This window comes from Chenopodium quinoa, unplaced genomic scaffold, assembly GCF_001683475.1.
Source record: "Chenopodium quinoa cultivar QQ74 unplaced genomic scaffold, ASM168347v1, whole genome shotgun sequence".
NCBI lineage: Eukaryota > Viridiplantae > Streptophyta > Magnoliopsida > Caryophyllales > Amaranthaceae > Chenopodium > Chenopodium quinoa.
This window is the reverse complement of record NW_018743434.1, coordinates 625,308-645,294: the sequence shown is the minus strand read 5'-3', so window position 1 is coordinate 645,294 and position 19,987 is coordinate 625,308. Positions and strand designations below refer to the sequence as shown.

Genomic DNA, 19,987 nt, shown 5'->3' with positions numbered 1-19,987 from the left:
CAATTAAAAAATGATCCCTACATATCATTCTGTCTTTGTACTATCTGATATTCAAGGATACTCATTGTTAAAAGGGACCAAAATGTCAAAAGTATTTCTTCAAATCTCTTAAAATTCAAATAAAGCGAATCCATTACAAAGAAATCATCATCATGTATCAGAAACCAAACGTGTCATTGACTCTTTGCTCGTCTTTTATACAGTAAGTAATTTTCTCAAATAAATTTAAAGTAGAAAAGAGTTTGAAATGGTAAATTAATTCACAATTCAAAAGAATTTTGGCGGGTAACAAAGTTAGATAACAAAACGTGACATAAAGCTAACAGCATAATTCAAAAAAAGTTAGACAGTAAGCAACTTTTTCTCTACTATTACATAATAACAGTTTATATTGTCGTAATTCAGAACATTAGAATATCAAATCTAAACAACTAATAAAAAGGATTAACATTTAATAAATCTTATTCTTAGCAGCACACCACAATCCCTGATTGATGGTGTGAGACCATGAACCTACAAAGGTAAATACATGAAGAGCACCGAATTAAAAGGAGATACCGAAAGTTACTGAGCTACTACATTCATAGACATTAGAGACGAAAAATGATGGATCCCATTCCGCGCCTCCTTTCTTTTGGGTCGAGGAGAGGGGAAGAAGGATGTGTTATGAAGTCGCATTATTGAACTCTATTAACCATTAATAGAGTTCAACGATGTATTAGAATGCTACATGCTGATCAATGGGGAATACCAACTAAAAGAAAATCTCCCCATGAGTGGTGGTAATAATAATGTACAGTGAAAATAAGGCTAAAATTCCAAATTTAGCCACCATGAGCCAACAATGAAGATATTTTGTCGACTCAAAGATGGATTCCCCAACCACGGGGAAGCTCCACTGCTAGATGTTTTCACATGTGAATATTCGCTAAAATGATACAGAGGTAAGCAGTAATAGAGCACCCCATGCCCCATACTCGTCGAGCAAGTAGCCTTGACATATGACCTCATCAATAGCAAGACTTGTTAGTTAACATCAAAGTAGGTTAGTGTGACTAATAGCTATACCCTACATCACAGAGCTATGTACTTCCATATGCCTTCACTATTACTGGCACAATTGAAGCTAAACTTGGTAGTAGTTGTCACGCGGTTAGCCTTTCCTGAGGCTAAATGTACGATCAATCTATATGCATCCAACTTCGCTCTCCAAAATAGCCAAGTTGGTTGATGGTTACTTCAGGAGACTTATCTCTTTGATTAAGACTCCTTGAAGATAAATGCAATGAGAATGCATGAATTAATTTTTTTTTTGGGGGGGTGTGATCCCTATGGGGGACCAACAAATGTTTCTCAACCTCGGCCAACTGCCTACACGAGTAGGGAGTCTAGCAGGAGATGGAGATGGTTCATGAGTAAGGAAAAAAGAGAACCATGGTTGGGCCAAATATGGCTTATAACATGCAGAAGGATTGTGCTGATACGAGCTAAACCAGTTGCAGCGTGTCCCATTAACAACGAGGAATCGGAGCCTGAAGAGCCATGGTCATGCCTGTGGAACAGCAAAACACACTATTATAGAAGTCAGTTGACAGTAAACACATTAATAAGTATAAACAGATGTAGTAGGACAGTTCAGAATTCTGAGAATGGGTCAATTCCTTGTCCTAATTTTAGCAACAACAAAATCAAGTACGGATATTTCTATGAACAAGATCGTCGGATTAGTCACACAGATGTAGGGACTGGGACAGCAAGGAGGGACTGGTATTAGCTGGGGTTTCCCTAAAATTCCAAAACAGTTCTTTGACAAATAACAGATTTATTTTTCACTGGTGTACAATTTAAACAAAATTAAGAAGCAAACACGCCATTTTCTTTCCCTTTAATTATGAATTTATGATTCAGGTTCTGCATGCAGTCTTAACTAGTTTACAAACAACTAACAAGACTTGCATTGTAACATGATCACATACTAAAGATTAGAGTAGCAGTCTTATATATGGAAAAAAATTCAAACGTAATGAGAAAATGATAGTACAAAGACTACAAACCTGATTGCATAGGGTTTGTGGCCGCAGCAAAAGACATGGGAGGACTGTAATACTGCTGAGGAGAGGTAGCAGAAGAAAATGGGAATAGGCCATGATGAGGGTAGTGGAGACCATAGGGCTGTGCCGCAGCAGTTGCATAAGCGGTATTAGCTGCAGCATTTCCTCCAGCAGTATTCACTTGATCCCCAAACTGCAGTTGATAAGGATAGAAGCAGTTCATCATGCCTCCTACAGCTGCCCCGGCTGCTCCATACAGCTGGTACTGATTGGCTACTCCGTGTACTCCATAGTAACCCTGGAACCAAATAAGAGACCAAATAAGTAATATGAGCATTAATTTACTACACTTTCCATCAGAAAATCATACTAATATAGTCTGTTTTGGGATCTCTAGTGAATTATCATCACATTTCCTATTTTGTAATGGATTATAGTTGTGTTTTCCATGAAACTCTCAGTTGGAATCCATTAGAGAGCGGCAAAAGTTAATGTAAGAAAAAAATTCTAAAACAATATCCTACAGAAATATTCATCACAATTGAGTTTTATAGCTTAGCTTGTTACAATCCTTAATTAGTTGTCTAAATCAAGCACTTTCTTTGTCTTTCTTTGATGTAACTGTTAACACTATTATTTTCGTCCACAAGAAAATGTCTGACACTTTACCTTATACCAGATATTATCTACTATCTACATCAAATACCAAAAATACAAATCAAAACAATTTTATTGAATTAGAAGCCAATTTCTGAACAATGGTTAAGGTGAAGCAATCTTAGAGAGTGCAGAAAAGTTAGCACTGACCGCAGGGTAAGTGTAATCAGATGAATATGGAGGGTACCTGAAAAGTGTCCAAGAGAAAAAGAAATAAAAATAACGTAAGAGAAAAGCAATGATCTAGCTTATACTTCGTATTAAACAACCAATAAAACTCACGGCAATTTTCTTAGATAAAAGTAAGATGAGAAGGATCGAATAATCAAACTAGATGATGCTTTCATTTTCATGATTATAACTCAAAAAGATCTGTAAAAATTGACAGAAAACGACATGATCGCAAATTAAAATGGCACAACAAAATTATTCGAACAATCGAATGATATACCATTTTTGTACAAGAAAGAAAGAAGAACAAAATTAGCACATATCATTGTTTATAGGGTGTGGGGAACAGATTCATTGATCATCATACAAGAACTGCATTTTGTAATCATATACTTCCTTAGTGCTCTTCTCCTTAAACAATATACTAGCACTTCTTTGCATTGTCCCACTACATGCATATGCATATATAGTAAATAAGCTTATAAAATGAGATATAAAGATAATCGATAATATATCTATAATCAAATTCAACGTACTTATTTTAATCTTTAAGACCTCAAAACAGTAGTATGATACAGTGAAACCATCAGAAGAGATCGTCTCACACTAATTTATAACAAGATTGTATTGTCGACCCCAAAGAGAAAGGCTTGAAGATCATGTAACATACAGTATTACAAGTCATCCTTTAATCATGATTATAACTATCATTAGATAAAATGCTATATTAACTATAAGAGATTTAGCCAAAAGTGATTACAAAAGAACCTAAGTAACTGGGCAATGTAATGAGAAGACCACACATGCTAGTCTTCTCAGTAACGCTGTCAATGTCCCAAAAAAAAAATACAGGAGAGAGTGAGCATGCGGGGTAAAGCTTTAAATTGGGTTATGAAAATGAGCTGTCAAGCATGTGCATCCAACAGACTGAGCACGTGATGAGAGAGACAATAGGACAGACAAAGGGATACAGAAAAAAAAAAATCACTGAAAAAGCAAAAGACAGTCAATTTTACAAGTAGACTACAGTCACTATACTCAAAAAAAAAATATATAAGGAATGAATTAAATGGAATAATACCCATAGAAATGAGCTAAAGGAATCCCTTGTTGGATGGCATAATGAGGAAAGGTAGTGGATGCTGTTGCTCCAATAAAGGCTGCTCCTCCATACCCACTCTCACCACCATTGTTGTTGTTCATTCCCTTCACATTCCTGCTTATTCCTGTTCTCCCAACCAATTTCGTCAGCGCGATTGAAAAAATTTAGGTAAATTCTTGTATAAGATGGTCTCATGGTCAAATTAAGTATTAGTCACATAAAAAAAAAAAAAAAAACAACGTAAAAGTTGCTTTTTACGTATTTGTATTAACTTTTAAACTTTTTTATGTGAGTATTACTGGGTGTATTTATTGGACTATCTAATACAAAACTATGGATAAAAATAAATAGTTACGAAATTCAATATGGGGCAATATTTTATGTTGCCTGGAGAAAGTGATCACCACTATAAGTTTATGATTGGATTTCATAATATGTCGGTAGTTAAATTAAAGGATGCGATAGACATAGAATTAAGATAACACAACATTTAAGAACATTGTTACAGAAACAGGTTAAGACCGGAGAACATGACAATCATTAGCCAAATAAAGCAATTGTTGCAATTTTTTTCCCTAACTTCTTGAAAAGAAAAACGTTGCGATTAAAAAAAAAATACAGAAAATGTATTAATGAAAGAACAATATCCCTCTTCCAAGCAATCAAAAGTGGTTGGAGAACAGTCTGGTAATAAGTTATCCAAAATAGCAAAATTGGAGGAGAAAGAAAATTCTAATGTCTCACAAATTAGGTAAGAGAAAGAATTAACTTTAGCTAATCCGGTATCAAATTAATTGTCCATAGATATTCTAGGTGATACATATAGAATTATAGAGAATATATTTAGAGCATTCAAACTCTCTTTATGTCAAATCTTAGCCCCATAAACACGATCAAATATGCATGATTACTCCTATTTAGGATAATAAACAGCATATTACTATCATAGTATCATGTGACTTTTGATTACTTTCTATAATTATCATCATTGTCTCTCTTAAATCAATAGTAAAGTATCAAATATTATAAAACAGCTTCATTCGTTCTCACATTAAATTACGGAGTATAAGCCAATATATCAGCCATTTTATGTATCGTATATCAGTTGTAAAACAAGATTAAATGTGACCTATTATTTAAAATAGCGCAAACTTATAAAACATATATGATTAGTTAATTAATAAATAAAAAAAATAAAAAAATAAAAAAATAAAAAAATTGAAGAATGTACCATGAGTGGAGTGGTGGGAAGGAGTGGAAGGTTTAGATTTTTGAGCACCCAAAAAAGCAAGATTACAATTGGCCCTTCTTCCATCAATCACTGGAGTTGCATCAAGGCATGCTCTCATTGCAGCTTCGGGCTCTCGGAAAGTCACCTATTAATTTATTATTAAATAAAAACATATATGCAATAAGTAAAAAGCAAGCAAGAATATCATTCTTTTAATTCCCAAAAAAATTAAAAATATATTCCCTTTATAACCACCAAATGTATATTCAAGTTCAAGGAATCTCGGGAGATTATAACCTACCCCTCTTTACTATGATCAAACATTCTACCGAGCCTAAAAACACTCGGATGGACAGTCGGATGTGCATGTTGGGACAAGTTTTTCAGCCTTTTTTATATCACTAACAAGTTAGTCTGAAGATGAAAATTGAAGAAAATGAACTAGAAAGGATCCTAATTCGAGTAACACGAGAAAAATGACCAACTTCAATCCTAAATTGAATAACGGAGAAATTATTTAAACATGATTATTATAGAAAATAAAACCATCTTACGTGTAAATTCAAATTGATTGTGGAGTAAATGTTTTTCTTAATCATCTCAAACATTATTTATTTCATCTAAATTAAAAATTAGCTTCATTAATCTAAATTAAAAAAAAACTAATCACCTTATAAGAATATACAAGAACTTTTATTTTTTATGATAAAAACCCTAGGAAAATATACGTGAATCAAAATTAGACCTTCTGTAATTTTGAATATAAATTACAGAAAACGAAATTGAATGCTGAAAAATTCAGCGAAAATGGAAGGATCTAGATTTTTGGAAATGGTAGTAAATGCAAGTAACATTAAAAAAAAAAAAATAGTAAGAGACGTACAAAACCATAGCCCTTGGATCTAGCAGTAGCCTTATCAGTAATGACGACAGCTTCCAAGATATCACCAAACTGATGAAAATAATTTCTGAGAGTATCTTTCTGAGTTTCCCACGCTAATCCTCCGACGAACACCTTAGTGTACGTCGTATCGCCGAACTGATTATTGTTTCCGGGTGCCGCCGTTGCGGGTCCGGGTGGTGCTGGAGTCATTTCTGATATTTTGAAGGCACAGGTGAAACAGTGAAATTGACAGCCGAACTACTGATTAGGGCTAAGAGTAAGAGAGATCTGGTGGGAAGGAAAGGGGAAAGGGAGGGAAGATGAGAGAGAAAATTGGGAGGGAAGGGAATTAGAAAAGGAAAAGGTTGGATGATATTACTCTTTCAATTATTTAACTATGCTATAAAAGTGACTTATATTGAAACCACTCTTTCTTTACTTTTGTTGGTTTACGCGCTTTGGTTGGAGTTTGGGTTTTACTCTCTTCTTTTGTTTTTTTCCTTTTTTACGTGGGAATGGCGTGTGCGGAGTTCTCCTATTATACGCTCGGGTGTATCTATTGTAGATTACAATAGACTATATGTTCTTCATATGATCTAATATGTTCTCCGTTTTAATTTGTTTTTCACATTTGACCAAGCTTTTACCTAGATTGTACACTAATCCTAATATGCATTCTCCAAATACTATATAAACACAAATGAAAAGATCAGATCTGATTTGATCTAATCTGATTTAATAATTTCTATATATATGTTGATATCAATTTAACTAAGTTGAATTGAACATAAAATTAGTCTTTTCTTCATATTTGTTAATGTAATTTTTAACCACTATTTTATTAATTATGAATATAAACTAATTGTAGGAAGTTTATATTATAAATTTTATATCAACTAGGGGTACCCATGCGCGCGATATAGGTAGTGTTTTGATAAGATTTATTGCAGTTAGTCTTAATACCTTATGCCTGTTTGCATGACCTTTTATATTTAAGTTATTTGTGCATACACGATTAATGTGTTAAATGATGTGTATCTTTGCAATGTTAAAAAATTTAGCAAGCTACTTTAGAATTAGTGAAGGAGTTGTAAAAAGTATCGATTTCTAGAAAAGCAAATGTTTGCTATATATTTAAAGTACACATTGAGATGATTAACAAGACATCACATTTTCTTGTATTCCATAATAATAGAATTAATTTGAAATCTCTATATATAATACTTAGTAGTGATATCCTTTGAAAAAAGAATACTAAACAATGACCAAATTCCAAATAGAAAAAAGAAAAATAATAATTTGGAGAGAGTAAAAGAGATAGGTTATAATGTGAAAAAACACAACTTTTTATTTACGAATTATCAATCATTTAGCCTTAAGAAAAAGAAGGGATGTGAACAAAGAAATATTTTTTTTTATTTATTATTCATTTTTTTTTCTTAAATAGAAGTATTATTTAATTGTAATGTGACAATTAAATCTAAAACCTTGCAACCACTTTTTTGGGATCCCATTTGTCTTGATCAATTGTTTAGGATGAAATAGTCTATTTTCTACATTTCTTACCTTTAATTTTTAAGGATAATTTTTTCTTTTAGTTTAATTTTCTTAGTGTTTTGTCCATTGAGATTTTTTGAAAAACATAAGATGCCAAATACACCTCGCTTTAAGTTTTAATCGGTTACAATTGTGATCATAATAATTATTGTAAATGTCATATAACTATTGTTTATTCTTCTTCTCCGTAAAACAAATTTTTTAAGAAGTAAATTGAAATTATAAGTTATTAATTAATTTTGTTAAAGTTACAAAACTATTGAAGTTATTTTCTTAAATGGGTAAAAACTGAAGTAGACGGGCAAAAATGACCAATTAACCTCAAAAACTAAGTTAAGTGGAGAAATAAAGTTCCAAGGATAAAAAACAATAGATGTTGAATGATTGCATGTGTCAAACAAGCTCATTCCCAAATTCCAACCAAGCTTGTCTTCAGCTCCAATTAGTAAAAACTTGGGCAATTTTTGCTTAGACTTAAACTATCTCAACAACCATTAACCAAAACGCAAAATCTCTTAAATAACTTACATTTTCAAGCAATAATCATATTCATATTCAAGTCAAATTTTGCCGAGTTTATTTGTAATTTAGAGTTATCCCTCCCCTACCCCCCCCCCCAAAAAAAAAAAAAAAAAACAATAGAATTATGGACAAAAATAAGCTTGCATTATAACGAACAAGTATGAAAGATAGGAACCTGTTTAATTACTTGTACATTGTATGGTGTTATAATTAATTACAATGATTTTAACTTTCAATTATGGCTTAGGTCCGTGTCGATAAAAACTTTAGATTAATAGATGCCAATTCGAAGAATGTTTGAGATAGTTATGACAAGACAATACTAGTAATTGTAAAGAGCGGTTGAAACTAAATTCTTTTGTGTGATGCAAGCACGCCTCCAATACATCAAGAAATGTGGCTTTGCACCTGGACACGAGTTCTAGTTGTTGTATCTGACCAACCTTTGTCTTAGCTTCTAGGTTTTTTTTTTTATGCCCCTCCTTGCTAGAGCTGCTCATATGATCTTTCGGATTTCACTTTCACGAACCAATACCCTTGTAAATTTAATATCATGAGCATGGACATCAGTTTTCTGTAATTGCAGTCTACGAAATCCAACCGATTCACCAGCCCACACTTGAGTTCCTTAGTTCCTCGGGCTTCATATAGAACATTCAAGTTTTTGCTACATCTACTTCAGCTACACTAAGCTACTATGCATCCAAATTAATAGTATGCAACTTATAACACTAACTATGATTCCACCACTACCATGCTATATTCATGTCCAGCAAGTGTTAGACATCTTAGAAGAATATGGAAACTTACACATTGAGCCTAAAAAATAATGATGACAAGATAATGTATGACTACATTTAAGAAGACCACGAATACATTGAAGCCATGCCTCTCCCTCTCAAATTGTTAAGCCTCTCAATCACATCTGCAAATAAAAAGATACACATACGTATATATCAGCATCATGTGTTCCATATCATATGTTAAGCCTCTCAATCATATCTGCAAACAAAAACATACACACACATAGGTATTGGGTACCTAACAACTTAATTTTAATCTTAATATACAAGATTGTTCTCCCGATCTTAAAATCCATTAAATAATTATATTTTGCACTTGTTAAACCTCATAGGTCAATAACCATTGGGTTTGAGTCTCATGAAATAACTTTTACTTTTTCTCTCCAAGTCTCCTTTTTCCAAGACTCAAACTCAAAGGCCTCAAACTATCTATACTTTACTTTGTGCATTTGATTGATTGAGATTGTATACTTTATAGTACTAGAGTGAGTGCTTGACTTAGGTAATCGATTGATTTTAGATTTAATTTACTACACCCGTTTCATAAATAATAAACTTTATCGCAAATAATATGAAACGAGGGTAACATATCAAATTGACTAGTTGTTTCCGATTATCTAAAGTATTTTACTTTTTAATTAGTGAGAAGATGGTTGATGAAAGAAAAAAGAAAGGAACTTTGAATTAGTTTGTTCAAAAATCCAAAAAAAGTTTTTTTTTTTTAATTATTTCGTAAGTTGGTATGATTAAGTTGGAAAACATTTTGAACCCCCATTTATAAATTTCTGGATTCGCCACTGTGTATATTATTTTGGTTGGTCCTCAAATAATTTTTGTTACCTTAAATGGAAAATTTACCTATACTCATTTACCCATATGATATGAGCCCCACTACTATATATCTTATTGTCATTCTCTTTCTTCCCGAGTTCCTGTCTCATATGCGATTCTCAACTAAACATTTTTCCTCCATTTTTTTTTCAAAAGTCAAAGTGTGTCAATTGAAAAAAATTAAAATATATATCTCACTCCAAGCGGTGGCCAGCGGTGGTCACCAAAGGTTGGCCATGGTAAGGGGTTGGTGGTTTGAGGGGAAGGGGAGAGAAAAAATGAGTAGTGGAAGAGAATGAGTAGTGGAAGAGGAGAGTGAGTAGGAAAGGAGATGTAAATTTTAGTCAAAATTGAATACTCGTACTCTTATATTCCCCCATGCCCTATAATAATTTTGCCCAATGTTCGTTGGATTAATCTTCTGAGTTTGTCTCCTACTCCGTATTAGTATAACTAATTAACTACTCATAAGAAAGTAGAAACTACCACTCCACTCTTACAGTCAATGTACGGACAAAGCTAAGTAGATTCGGGGTACGTATTCAACCACCATAATTACAAATTAGTGGCGTACCTTTTAAGTGTTAGTACAATCACACTATGAGACCTCTCTAGGTTTTACGTACAATAAGAATAGTCCTATAATTCGTTTGCAATGAATTGTCCCGAAACAATTTAGCTGTATTGAGGTAATCAATTTCTAACATTATGGGACGAAGAAGATACTATAGAAGAGGAATAAGGCAACAATATCCAACACCCCTGAGCATATGAAACCATCTGTGATAATATAACAGCAGTCTTGGTTATCATAGTCATTTGATCCCCATAATTACGTTAATTAGGCAGTGTTTCTGTAATGCCAATGTTAGGGTCGAATCTATCAATGCATATACTCTTGACAACCCCCCAATGGTCCCCTAATGGTCTAATGACGAGACCAAGTTCTCCTTCGCCATGTGACACATTAAAAGGGTGGATGTGCATAAACTACAATATAAGATATAACACTAGTAACTACTCGTAAAAACTAGTCTAAGCAATACTTCACCACAGCAAGACCAAACCAAAAAAAAAATACTTCTTAACAAAATGTCAAAATCGAATCACGAGAAGAAATGAAGAATATATTGCATGAGCAGTTGAGCATATTAAAAGAAAAGAGGCTAATTAGTGAAATAGACAAGCATGCAAGAGGTCTAGATTTTCAACGAATAACAAAGCAAGCTTTAATCAGACAATGACTAATTGGCTCGTGTTTCTTCAGTACTTTAATAATCGACCAGACGACCACCATCTCCTTCATACAGGTGCATAGCAGTCCAAAATTAAGCTTATCCTCCGGCCCCATATACACAAGGGGAAAAAAAGTCAAAAACCACCCACATAGAAAGAACAAGCTACAGCTATGCAACCTTTACAACCGCAAAAAGAAACAGCCACTGCCCACTGAATATGCTCAATAATGAAACCATACTATGACATATCTTCATGGTAGAGATGAAGCCCAAGTCCCAATCGTGCACATGCTCGACGGAAGGCCATTCCTTCAGCCTTCTGTACGGCGTCTCCATAGCCTTTTTCTTCCACTGAAGCAGTTCCTGTTGATTCCCTATATATCTATTTGATGCAGAGGGGTAATTAATTCAGTACCATTTTCATCTTGAGAGGTAAATTTTAAAAAGGAAAATATATTACGTATGAAAGTAATTGGGACATACATTTTCACATCAAAATGATTTCATTCATGAACAAACTACAATTACCCAGGTATCTTAACAATGTTAACATAGTGGATTAAGCTTGCATAATGCTTATGTAATAATGTAATTATGGCTAACCTTTTTTTTTTTTTTTTTTTTTTTTGAGGTAAATTATGGTTAACTTTTGTCTGTTCTTTAACTTACACGAATTCCTTGTGGGGTCAGACTCCGTTTCACAAATTACAATTCTTTAGTTAGGGGCGCACACCATTATGAGGCATGAGAATGTTCGTTACTGAGCAATGTCAATGGCCTTAATGCAGTCTAGAAGAAGACTAGGTTACTTCTCTAATTGGTACAACCCGCATATTATTACTTGACTACTCCATTTGGGAGGCAAGAGGAAGCTTGGTGGTAAGCTCTCAACCTAATGACTTTGAGGGCACAGGTTTGATTACCATCTCCCATACTCGTCTAGTCTTTCCCTCCCCCAAATGAGTGGCATTTTGTAAGTTGGGTAACCAATCTCCAGTAAAACAAGTTATTCACTACTCCATATGTTCCAAAATTGACAGGCTACAACAGAGTCTTATGGTCAAACCTTCTCAACTTCATTACATAACAATTAAAATATACAAGTATATGATCATGCTTTTCATGATAAATCAATAAAATTTTCACATCATAGCTCATTATAGACTTTGACAAGTTACCGATTAAAGATAGAAGCTTTGAGTATTAAACTATTAAAGACTTCTAATGATTTTAAGTTAAATGTGGCATATTTTTATTAATCATAAAGAAAAATCTTGTTGCCACGAATATAATTATATGGAGCAATACAATTTGATATTGCTCCAAGGCAATTGATTTGTCCAGGGAAATTCAAACAGGATGTAACCTTTTATCCCACTAAAAATTGCACCCAACATTGCTAATCCAATCAAAATCATAAGTATAACAATCCAACAATGAATGTCATGGGAGCTAATAAGATATACCTCAGCATCTGTCCCATGAAGTGTAACGCGATAAACAACAGTTACAGACTTGGCATCAGGTGAGTATGTGATATTCCGAACCTCGCCCGACCATTCTGAAATTCATGAAAGTATGGCAAAAACTGAGCATTCAAGGGGGGGAAAAATCACCTAAAAGTTGCTACAAAACCAATGCTTTGTTGAATACCTGGAGCATGTAAGTTCATAATTCGATTCACAATATGCCTGCAATAGTGCAAAACATCAATTAAGCAGCAAATCAAGCACAAAATTCATATATTATCATCAATACTCAAACCTAAAACACACCAAAAAGAACCCCACAATATCCTAATACCCAATAAGTAGACACATTACCCGACAGTCTAACAAAAAACCAATCATTAACAGACCAAACAAAATGTAGCACCATTATAATTTTGAAGAAATTTCAAGTTGACCATACACCTACATTACTCCAACTCATCACTTAACCTCAAGTACCCGTGTTGAATCCTCAACATGAACTAGCCAAGTCTAACTCTTGGACACATACCCATGTCTAATAGACTAAAACCAGCATCAATTGATCAATTTCAAGTTGACCAAACACCTACATTACTCCAACTCTTCACTTAACCTCAAGTACCCGTGTCGAATTTTCAACACAAACTAGCCAAGTCTAACTCTTGGACACATACCCATGTCGAATTAGACTAAAACCAGCATCAATTGATCAAAATTCAGCTAAAAAGCACCAAAAACTGTGAAATTAAAACCAAAAAAGTTGCAAAAATTACCATGGAATATATTTGATAGAAGCCCCATTTTCAGGGCGAACACTAATAAGAGAATCAGGAACTTTTTTGTTGAGTTGTTTAAGAATTTCAGACATGGGTCTACTAATTCCTTCAGTGGGTATTTCACCATATTCTTCTTCTTTACTTTTTCTTCTATCATCATTTGCTGCATTAGAGTAGCATAACTTGTTCTGCAACTGCGCACAGCCACAGCCGCAGGGTTTGAGGAAAGAAGGGGTTGATGATGTTGAAGAAATCTGATTCAGAAATGATGATGATAAGCTGATTGATGCCGTTGATTTTCTCAGGGATTTAAGCATAGAAAGCGCCATTTTTTCTCTACAATTGTAAAACCCTTGGTTGATAATGGATACTTCCGAAGTTTCGATTGCCAAGAATAAGGGTTTTAGGTTTTTGAATTTTGAGTTGGGAGTAACTTGGATTTTCCCTGAGTTTTAGCTAAAGGACAGCGTTTTGTAATTTTGATTCACTTTAAGAAAAAATAACCCTTATTTAACAAGTGAAACGCTTTGAATTTTTGCACTATTAATTCAATTCACTTTGATTAATATTTGAGACTATACAGTAACTAAGAAAAAAAATATAATTTTTATGGGTACTTGTTGGAATCGTCTCAATAAATAGTTTATTACGGAGTAATATCAACTGTTATAGTGTTTATTTATTGATAATTAAAGATATCATCCGCCAAAGTTTTACATTGGCATACATGAACAAGAAAAATGTTTCATCTGTTTTAAATGCGGAAGGAGTAATGCATGCAAATTAGGGGTATCAAGGTCATTTCATTTAATAAGATGGGGAGCAATTCCGTCATTTCATTTGCTTTTAATTACTCCCTTTTTCCTTTATTCTTCCGTTCTCCAATGAATGAATAACCATAGAAGCTTAACAAAATTTCAAAGTGTTGCTTCTTGTAGTGTTTGGCCGACCGTTGTTTTCTCTTAGGGGTTAGCATGACCCCTATTTTATACACTTTTGCTATTAGGGTGTCTTTATGTTCAACCGACTAGTCTACAGCCACGAAGCGGCATTGTAGGAGATACTTCCCTTAAAATGCGCCATTGTTGTTGAGAAAAGAAGAATGGAAGGCGAAGACGGAGAGATGTTGGTGATTGTTGTGATGGGTTTTGATGAGGAATAGGAGGTTGTGATGATGTTGTAGAGGCTACGATAGAGTGGTGAGTGTGATGGTTTCCCATTTTAGATTTTTTTTTTTATGGAAAAAAACGGTCGATTTACAGATTATGTTAATCAAACTTATCAATTGGGCCTCCTGTCAAAAAACTTATCAACTGGGGCTTGCTCTTCACTAATATTAGAAGATTTGTAACTAAACTTAGGCTTTGTTTGGTTCGTCTTAACTAAGACTTTGTTTGGTGGTATTTAAATAATGGGAAAATATATATTAATGGCATTAATCGGTAATTAATTGGTTAACATAATAAAGAAGTAAAAATGTGAGAAGTTGAAATTTCTCGAGAATTTAGAATTCCTACAAATCATAGAAAATAATTTACCCACCCCTACATGGCTATATTGATAACTCAAACTTTCCAAATTTATTTTGGTATAAAATTACACTAGCTTTTAGGCTCGGGCGATGCCCCAACCTACTGCATTAATTTCGTAATTGAAATCCTTATTTATATTTAAGTTTCATAGCATGATATATAATATGGTGATAGTTTAGTGGCTAATACTTTAGATTTTAAACTTAAGGTTTTGGGTTTAAGTATTGTACGGAGTATAACCTATAAACAATTTTCTTTAATGTCAATCAAACATGATAATGAAATTTCATTAAGTTATAATATCAATCTATCATACTTCTTGAAAAATCAAGAATTACCAGAGACTTGCAAATTAGATAGACCAGGTGGGTCTAACCATTGTCCGAGACCAAAAATTAGATAGTCCATGTTATATAAAACAAAGGGGATGCACCGATGGGTCATGGACTCATGGGTGCAAGTGCAAGCGGTTATATAGGAGAAAGCAGACGTTTGAGAGAAACAAAAGAAAAAATAAAAAAAGCGAGGGAAAACAAAAATGCTCAACTCATCTCCTCTTTCTTTCTACACTTTCGCTTCTTCTCCAATTCCTCTCATTTCTTCTCCTCTTTCTCTCTCCTCCATCACTTTAAATCCACCATTTTTGCAACCTTCAAAGCTCCAAAAATGTCTACCTTATTACACTGGAGAAGGTTGTTGGGGCAATCTGCGTTGCGTCGGATCCTCTTTTCCGGCGATGATCGGTGCAGGAGATGATTCAACCGCCGGCGATCCTCAACTTTCCGGCGAGAAATCAAGAGAGATGCAATTGGGGCGGCGATTTCCCCTAATCGTCGGAGAATTATGGCGGAGGTGAATTGCCCTAGGTGTTCTAGGATTATAGATGTATTTTTATCTAATAATCAAAATCAAAATTATGTTCATAATTCGTCGATTGAGGGTGATAATCTTGGAGAATTTGATTTTCAAGCTGTTTGTCTTTGTCCAAATTGTAAATCTGAATTTTATTTTCGTCCCCATAAAATGGATCCTGTTCATGGGAGTTTTTCTGGAGATTGGGAGCTATGAGAATGGTAGAAATAATGCTAATAACTGTGTAATCAATAGTGATAATGCTAATGATAACAACGAGAAATTTAAGAATAATGATGATTTTAGGATTTCGTTGAAATATTGGGAGGCTATGAAGAATTCATATATTGGTGGTGGTGGTGGCGGGAGTAGTGGCGAACCGCCTTTGAATGTTGAAAATAAGATGATGATTCACAATCCACCAACTCCGCCTTACATACTGGGGGTTCATAATTCTAGGGGTCATGGTCATGGTCATGGTCGTCGTGGTGGGAAGGGTAAAGATAAGCGCAGTGAGGGAAATCAGAGTGATCAAACTGGTTGGGCAGGAGCATATTTGGGGAAGAATTTGCCTACGCCGAAGGAAATTTGCAAGGGATTGGATAATTTTGTCGTTGGACAACACCATGCCAAAAAGGTTTGCTCTGACTGTGAGCTTATTGATATAGATTTTAAATGCTGTTGATTTGTGTTAATTGTTGTCTATTTGAGTGTGTGATATTTGGGTTTTTAGCTTAGAAAAACTTCTAATTTTAATTTGTTACCCGTGGTAACTACGAGTACATCATTTTGCACACTTTCCTTTGACATAGTGATTAATAGGATGTAGGTATAACTGTAAGGTTGGAGGAAGAACAATTAGTACACCATATGAAGTTTACTTTAAAGGGCACTTGTGCTATTAGGTTCTGACAACCAATTAAGGCAAGTTTACATACTGTTAAAATTGTACCATACTATATCACTCCATTGACCTAGCTCTTGAAACAAGGATCTTTCTTAGGGTGTCATTGGTTGTAGTAATTGTAGAAAACATAGTTGTCATTGGACACTTTTCATCACCTATGTACTAGTGATATTATTTTCTCCATTTCTTTGAACAAGTTTCTATGGTTTTATATAGTTGGATACTTGTTTTAGTTTTTCTCATTTTCAGGTCCTTTCTGTGGCTGTCCATAATCATTTATAAAAGGATTCAACATGCTTCGATGAAAGGTTTGTCCTGAGAACTATCTCCATTTTTTGTTGCTCCTTATCAAATTTGCGTTTCTTTTCAAGAGTGCAACAATACGTGCTCTGATCAGCAAGTTTTGAAGTTATAACAATTTCATATTTCTTAAGCTATCTGTTGCTGGTTATTGTGTTCCATTTTATGCTTATATGATTTTGACACTAGATCAGAAGTGCAATTACATGCTATGGAGTCAGAGGATGATGATGTAGAGTTAGAGAAGAGCAATGTCATATTGATGGGCCCAACGGGTTCTGGTAATGATTTCTGATTCCTTTCTATTATTGTAAACAATGTTTTTCTTGGCAATTTTAAATACAGAGTAATATATATGTTAAACCTAAATTTGTTGGTTGCTAAATACAAAACAGGAAAGACACTTCTTGCAAAGACACTTGCTCGTTTTGTAAATGTGCCCTTCGTTGTTGCAGATGCAACAGCCTTGACACAGGCAAGATTTCTCTCCTTCGTTTATTATAGGGGTTTAAGTTGACTATTTTACTACAATTTCGCATACTTTGGGTGGTCCAAAAAAAAATATTATGTGCCTAATTTCATATCAGAATGTTAAACTTTAACTTTGGAACTTGAGGTAAAGATTATATTGAAAAAGGGTATGAATAACATAGGTAAAAGAAAAAGTAGAAGTCGACAAAAAAAAAAAAAAAAAAAAAGATACCTCACCGATGCTTACACTTTTAGTACTCCTATTTGTTTCCTCCCAATTTATTACTCCCTCTGTCCTTTATTATAGTAACCATTTCTCATTTTTAGGGGTATCAAGAAAAGAGGAGTATCAGAGTATATTATTGAAAAATTAATAAAAAAAACTATAAAAGTGCAACAATTATATTAAATTAACTCTTTTAATCTGTTTTCAAGGAAAATAATAACAGCATGCTGCACAGTTAATCATGCACAAGCGTTGAAATGTAAAAAAAAATGTTTTCAATGGATAATTAATACATTTAGGCACAAATTTTTAAAGTGAAATGAGGTAAAATTTGGGATAACATTAGTTTTATGAGGGTAATATAGTAAAAGAAGTATGATTATGGAGGAAAGATTCCAAAGAGGCACATCATTTTGAAACACCCAAAAAGGAATACAAATGTTACATTATGGGATGGAGGGAGTACATCCATTTCCTCACTATGCAAATATAATTTGAATTGGGGAACTAGTGCAGGGTGGGGGAGGGGGGGGGGGGGGCTATATAGTATATGGAGTCTTGACTTCCACATTGGCGTTGGAATCTGAATCCCACATACTTTATCCTCATGAGCGAATTGTGATGTTTAGCTCAAGCCTCTTGGCAGCATTCTTATCCCAAGGCTTGCTGGCTTGGTACACTAGGGGATTATAGGGAACATCTTGCCCAAACTTAAACAATCATAGTTCATATATATTCAAATGAACGCCTATTCTTATCCCAAATGCTTGTCAATTCACTCTTGTCCAGAAGGGTGATGGACTGATAGGTGACATAGCTGAACTCATTTCGGTTGAGTTCTAACCTTAGGAATGAGGCACTAACTTCATACCTTAGTCCAAAAGCTACCCTAGGTGCAACAAGGACAATAATTTGAATCCGAGGCATTTGATGTGCAATTGCAAGGGCCACAGGATGGGTGCCCCCACTTTATTCTTTTCTTTCACTACTCCCCTCCCCCAACCCAAAAAAAAAGAGCATGATAAGACGATTAATAACTACCTCCATTAGTTTTTCCATATTCTTTTATGGGTGTTTTGAATAAGTTGTTCCATTTCTCTTTATGTTAAGTTATTCCTCCAAAAAAAGACCTGTATATCCGTAGCAATAATATAAAGTGGGTTACATGGGTTATGCTATGACATGGGTGTGTATGCAAAATGCTACCTTGGCACATAAACTAATGAGGAAAAAAGAAAGAAAATAAAAAACAGAGGTATTAAAATTTTCTTGTTTTTGTAAAATATGTAGACCATATTATCTATTATGTTTCGCATAAAAGTGTGCCTCACATGCTTGATGTGCAGCCTTTGTTTTGTAATTGGAATCACTTAATTTTTTTGGCCTCTAGCTCCCTATGCTTTATAAAACTGAGTTTGTAATACCTTTTGTAATTTTTATTGTCTTGGATTCTCTAGCCTCTTTCAGGGTTTTATAAACGTGTGATTCCTCTCTTTGCAGGCTGGCTATGTTGGAGAAGATGTCGAAGCAATATTATACAAGTTGCTTATGGTATGGCTAGGTTGCCACAATATTGAAGTTTAAAGTGAATCTTTCATTAAATGGCTTAATTTGTTTCACTTCAATTACTTGCAGAATCATGTGCATTGTTTTTAAACTGTTTCTTTGGAAAAAGGTTTTTTTTTTTTTTTTTTTTTTTTTTTTTTTTGGGGTGGTGGTGATGGTGCATGAACTTAAAAGTACCCTAGACAGAGCTTATGGACTCCCATTAGTTTAAGACAATGGGATCACTGTACTTGTGCTTCTATACTTTTATTCTTCAACTTTTTGAGTTGCTAGTTCATGGTCTTATGGGATGGATTGAAGCCAATTTATGGTAGTATGAGTAAGGTCCGTTCTGCCTGCAAAAGTGCTGACAGTGCTCGATTTGATATTTATGAAATTTCATTTCTTAGTGCTTAGACTTCTTCAATGTCTTTTACTGGTTTTGCCTTGTTGGTGAAAGACTTTAAAGCTGTCATTTTTTTTTTAATTTTTTTTTTTTTTTGTTTTCTAAATTGGAAGTGTTTAAAAATTGTAAATTTGAATAAGTGAGGTTGTGCTTGAGCAAACAAAAGGATTTTCTACTCTTCGTGGGGAGTGCTCATGGTCTGGACATGCACAATGGAAGTGTAAACACTAAAGATTTGCTAGACTGACCATTAACGTATGAGTGTTGCTGGGTTAGGAGGTTTTTGGATTCATAAAGAAATTCTTGCCAGTCTAGAAAGGATTGAGGAGTAATTTTGTGATGGGGTAAAGTTTGAAAGCAAAAGCGAATTGTCAGCTGGTTGAGAAGCTATGATATGATAGGAAATTATCAATCTTATGTTCACATTAAAATGATTAATTTCTCAATTTATGTA

The 19,987-nt window shown here is 34.1% G+C and overlaps 2 protein-coding genes and 1 pseudogene across 3 annotated transcripts; 1 reads left to right on the top strand and 2 right to left on the bottom strand.

Annotated features, from left to right (window-relative positions):
* Positions 1-294: 294 nt before the first annotated feature.
* Positions 295-6,782, bottom strand: LOC110739156 (RNA-binding protein 24-B-like). Of its 2 annotated transcripts, none has more exons than XM_021919620.1 (6): positions 6,096-6,782; positions 5,213-5,357; positions 3,961-4,105; positions 2,859-2,895; positions 2,055-2,349; positions 295-1,572 (listed from the first exon to the last, which is right to left on the bottom strand). In XM_021919620.1, exons 1-6 carry the CDS (start codon positions 6,303-6,305, stop codon positions 1,547-1,549), a joined length of 858 nt encoding a protein of 285 aa, XP_021775312.1. In that variant the 5' UTR covers positions 6,306-6,782; the 3' UTR covers positions 295-1,546. The 2 variants fall into 2 exon arrangements, with proteins under 2 accessions (XP_021775312.1, XP_021775311.1); XM_021919619.1 differs by having other exon boundaries at positions 295-1,552.
* A 4,129-nt stretch (positions 6,783-10,911) lies between these two features.
* Positions 10,912-13,811, bottom strand: LOC110739155 (DNA repair RAD52-like protein 1, mitochondrial). Its single transcript, XM_021919618.1, has 4 exons — positions 13,292-13,811; positions 12,700-12,737; positions 12,513-12,607; positions 10,912-11,428 (listed from the first exon to the last, which is right to left on the bottom strand). Exons 1-4 carry the CDS (start codon positions 13,621-13,623, stop codon positions 11,285-11,287), a joined length of 609 nt encoding a protein of 202 aa, XP_021775310.1. The 5' UTR covers positions 13,624-13,811; the 3' UTR covers positions 10,912-11,284.
* Positions 13,812-15,170: 1,359 nt separating this feature from the next.
* LOC110739154 lies at positions 15,171-19,818 on the top strand (annotated as a pseudogene).
* Positions 19,819-19,987: the final 169 nt, after the last annotated feature.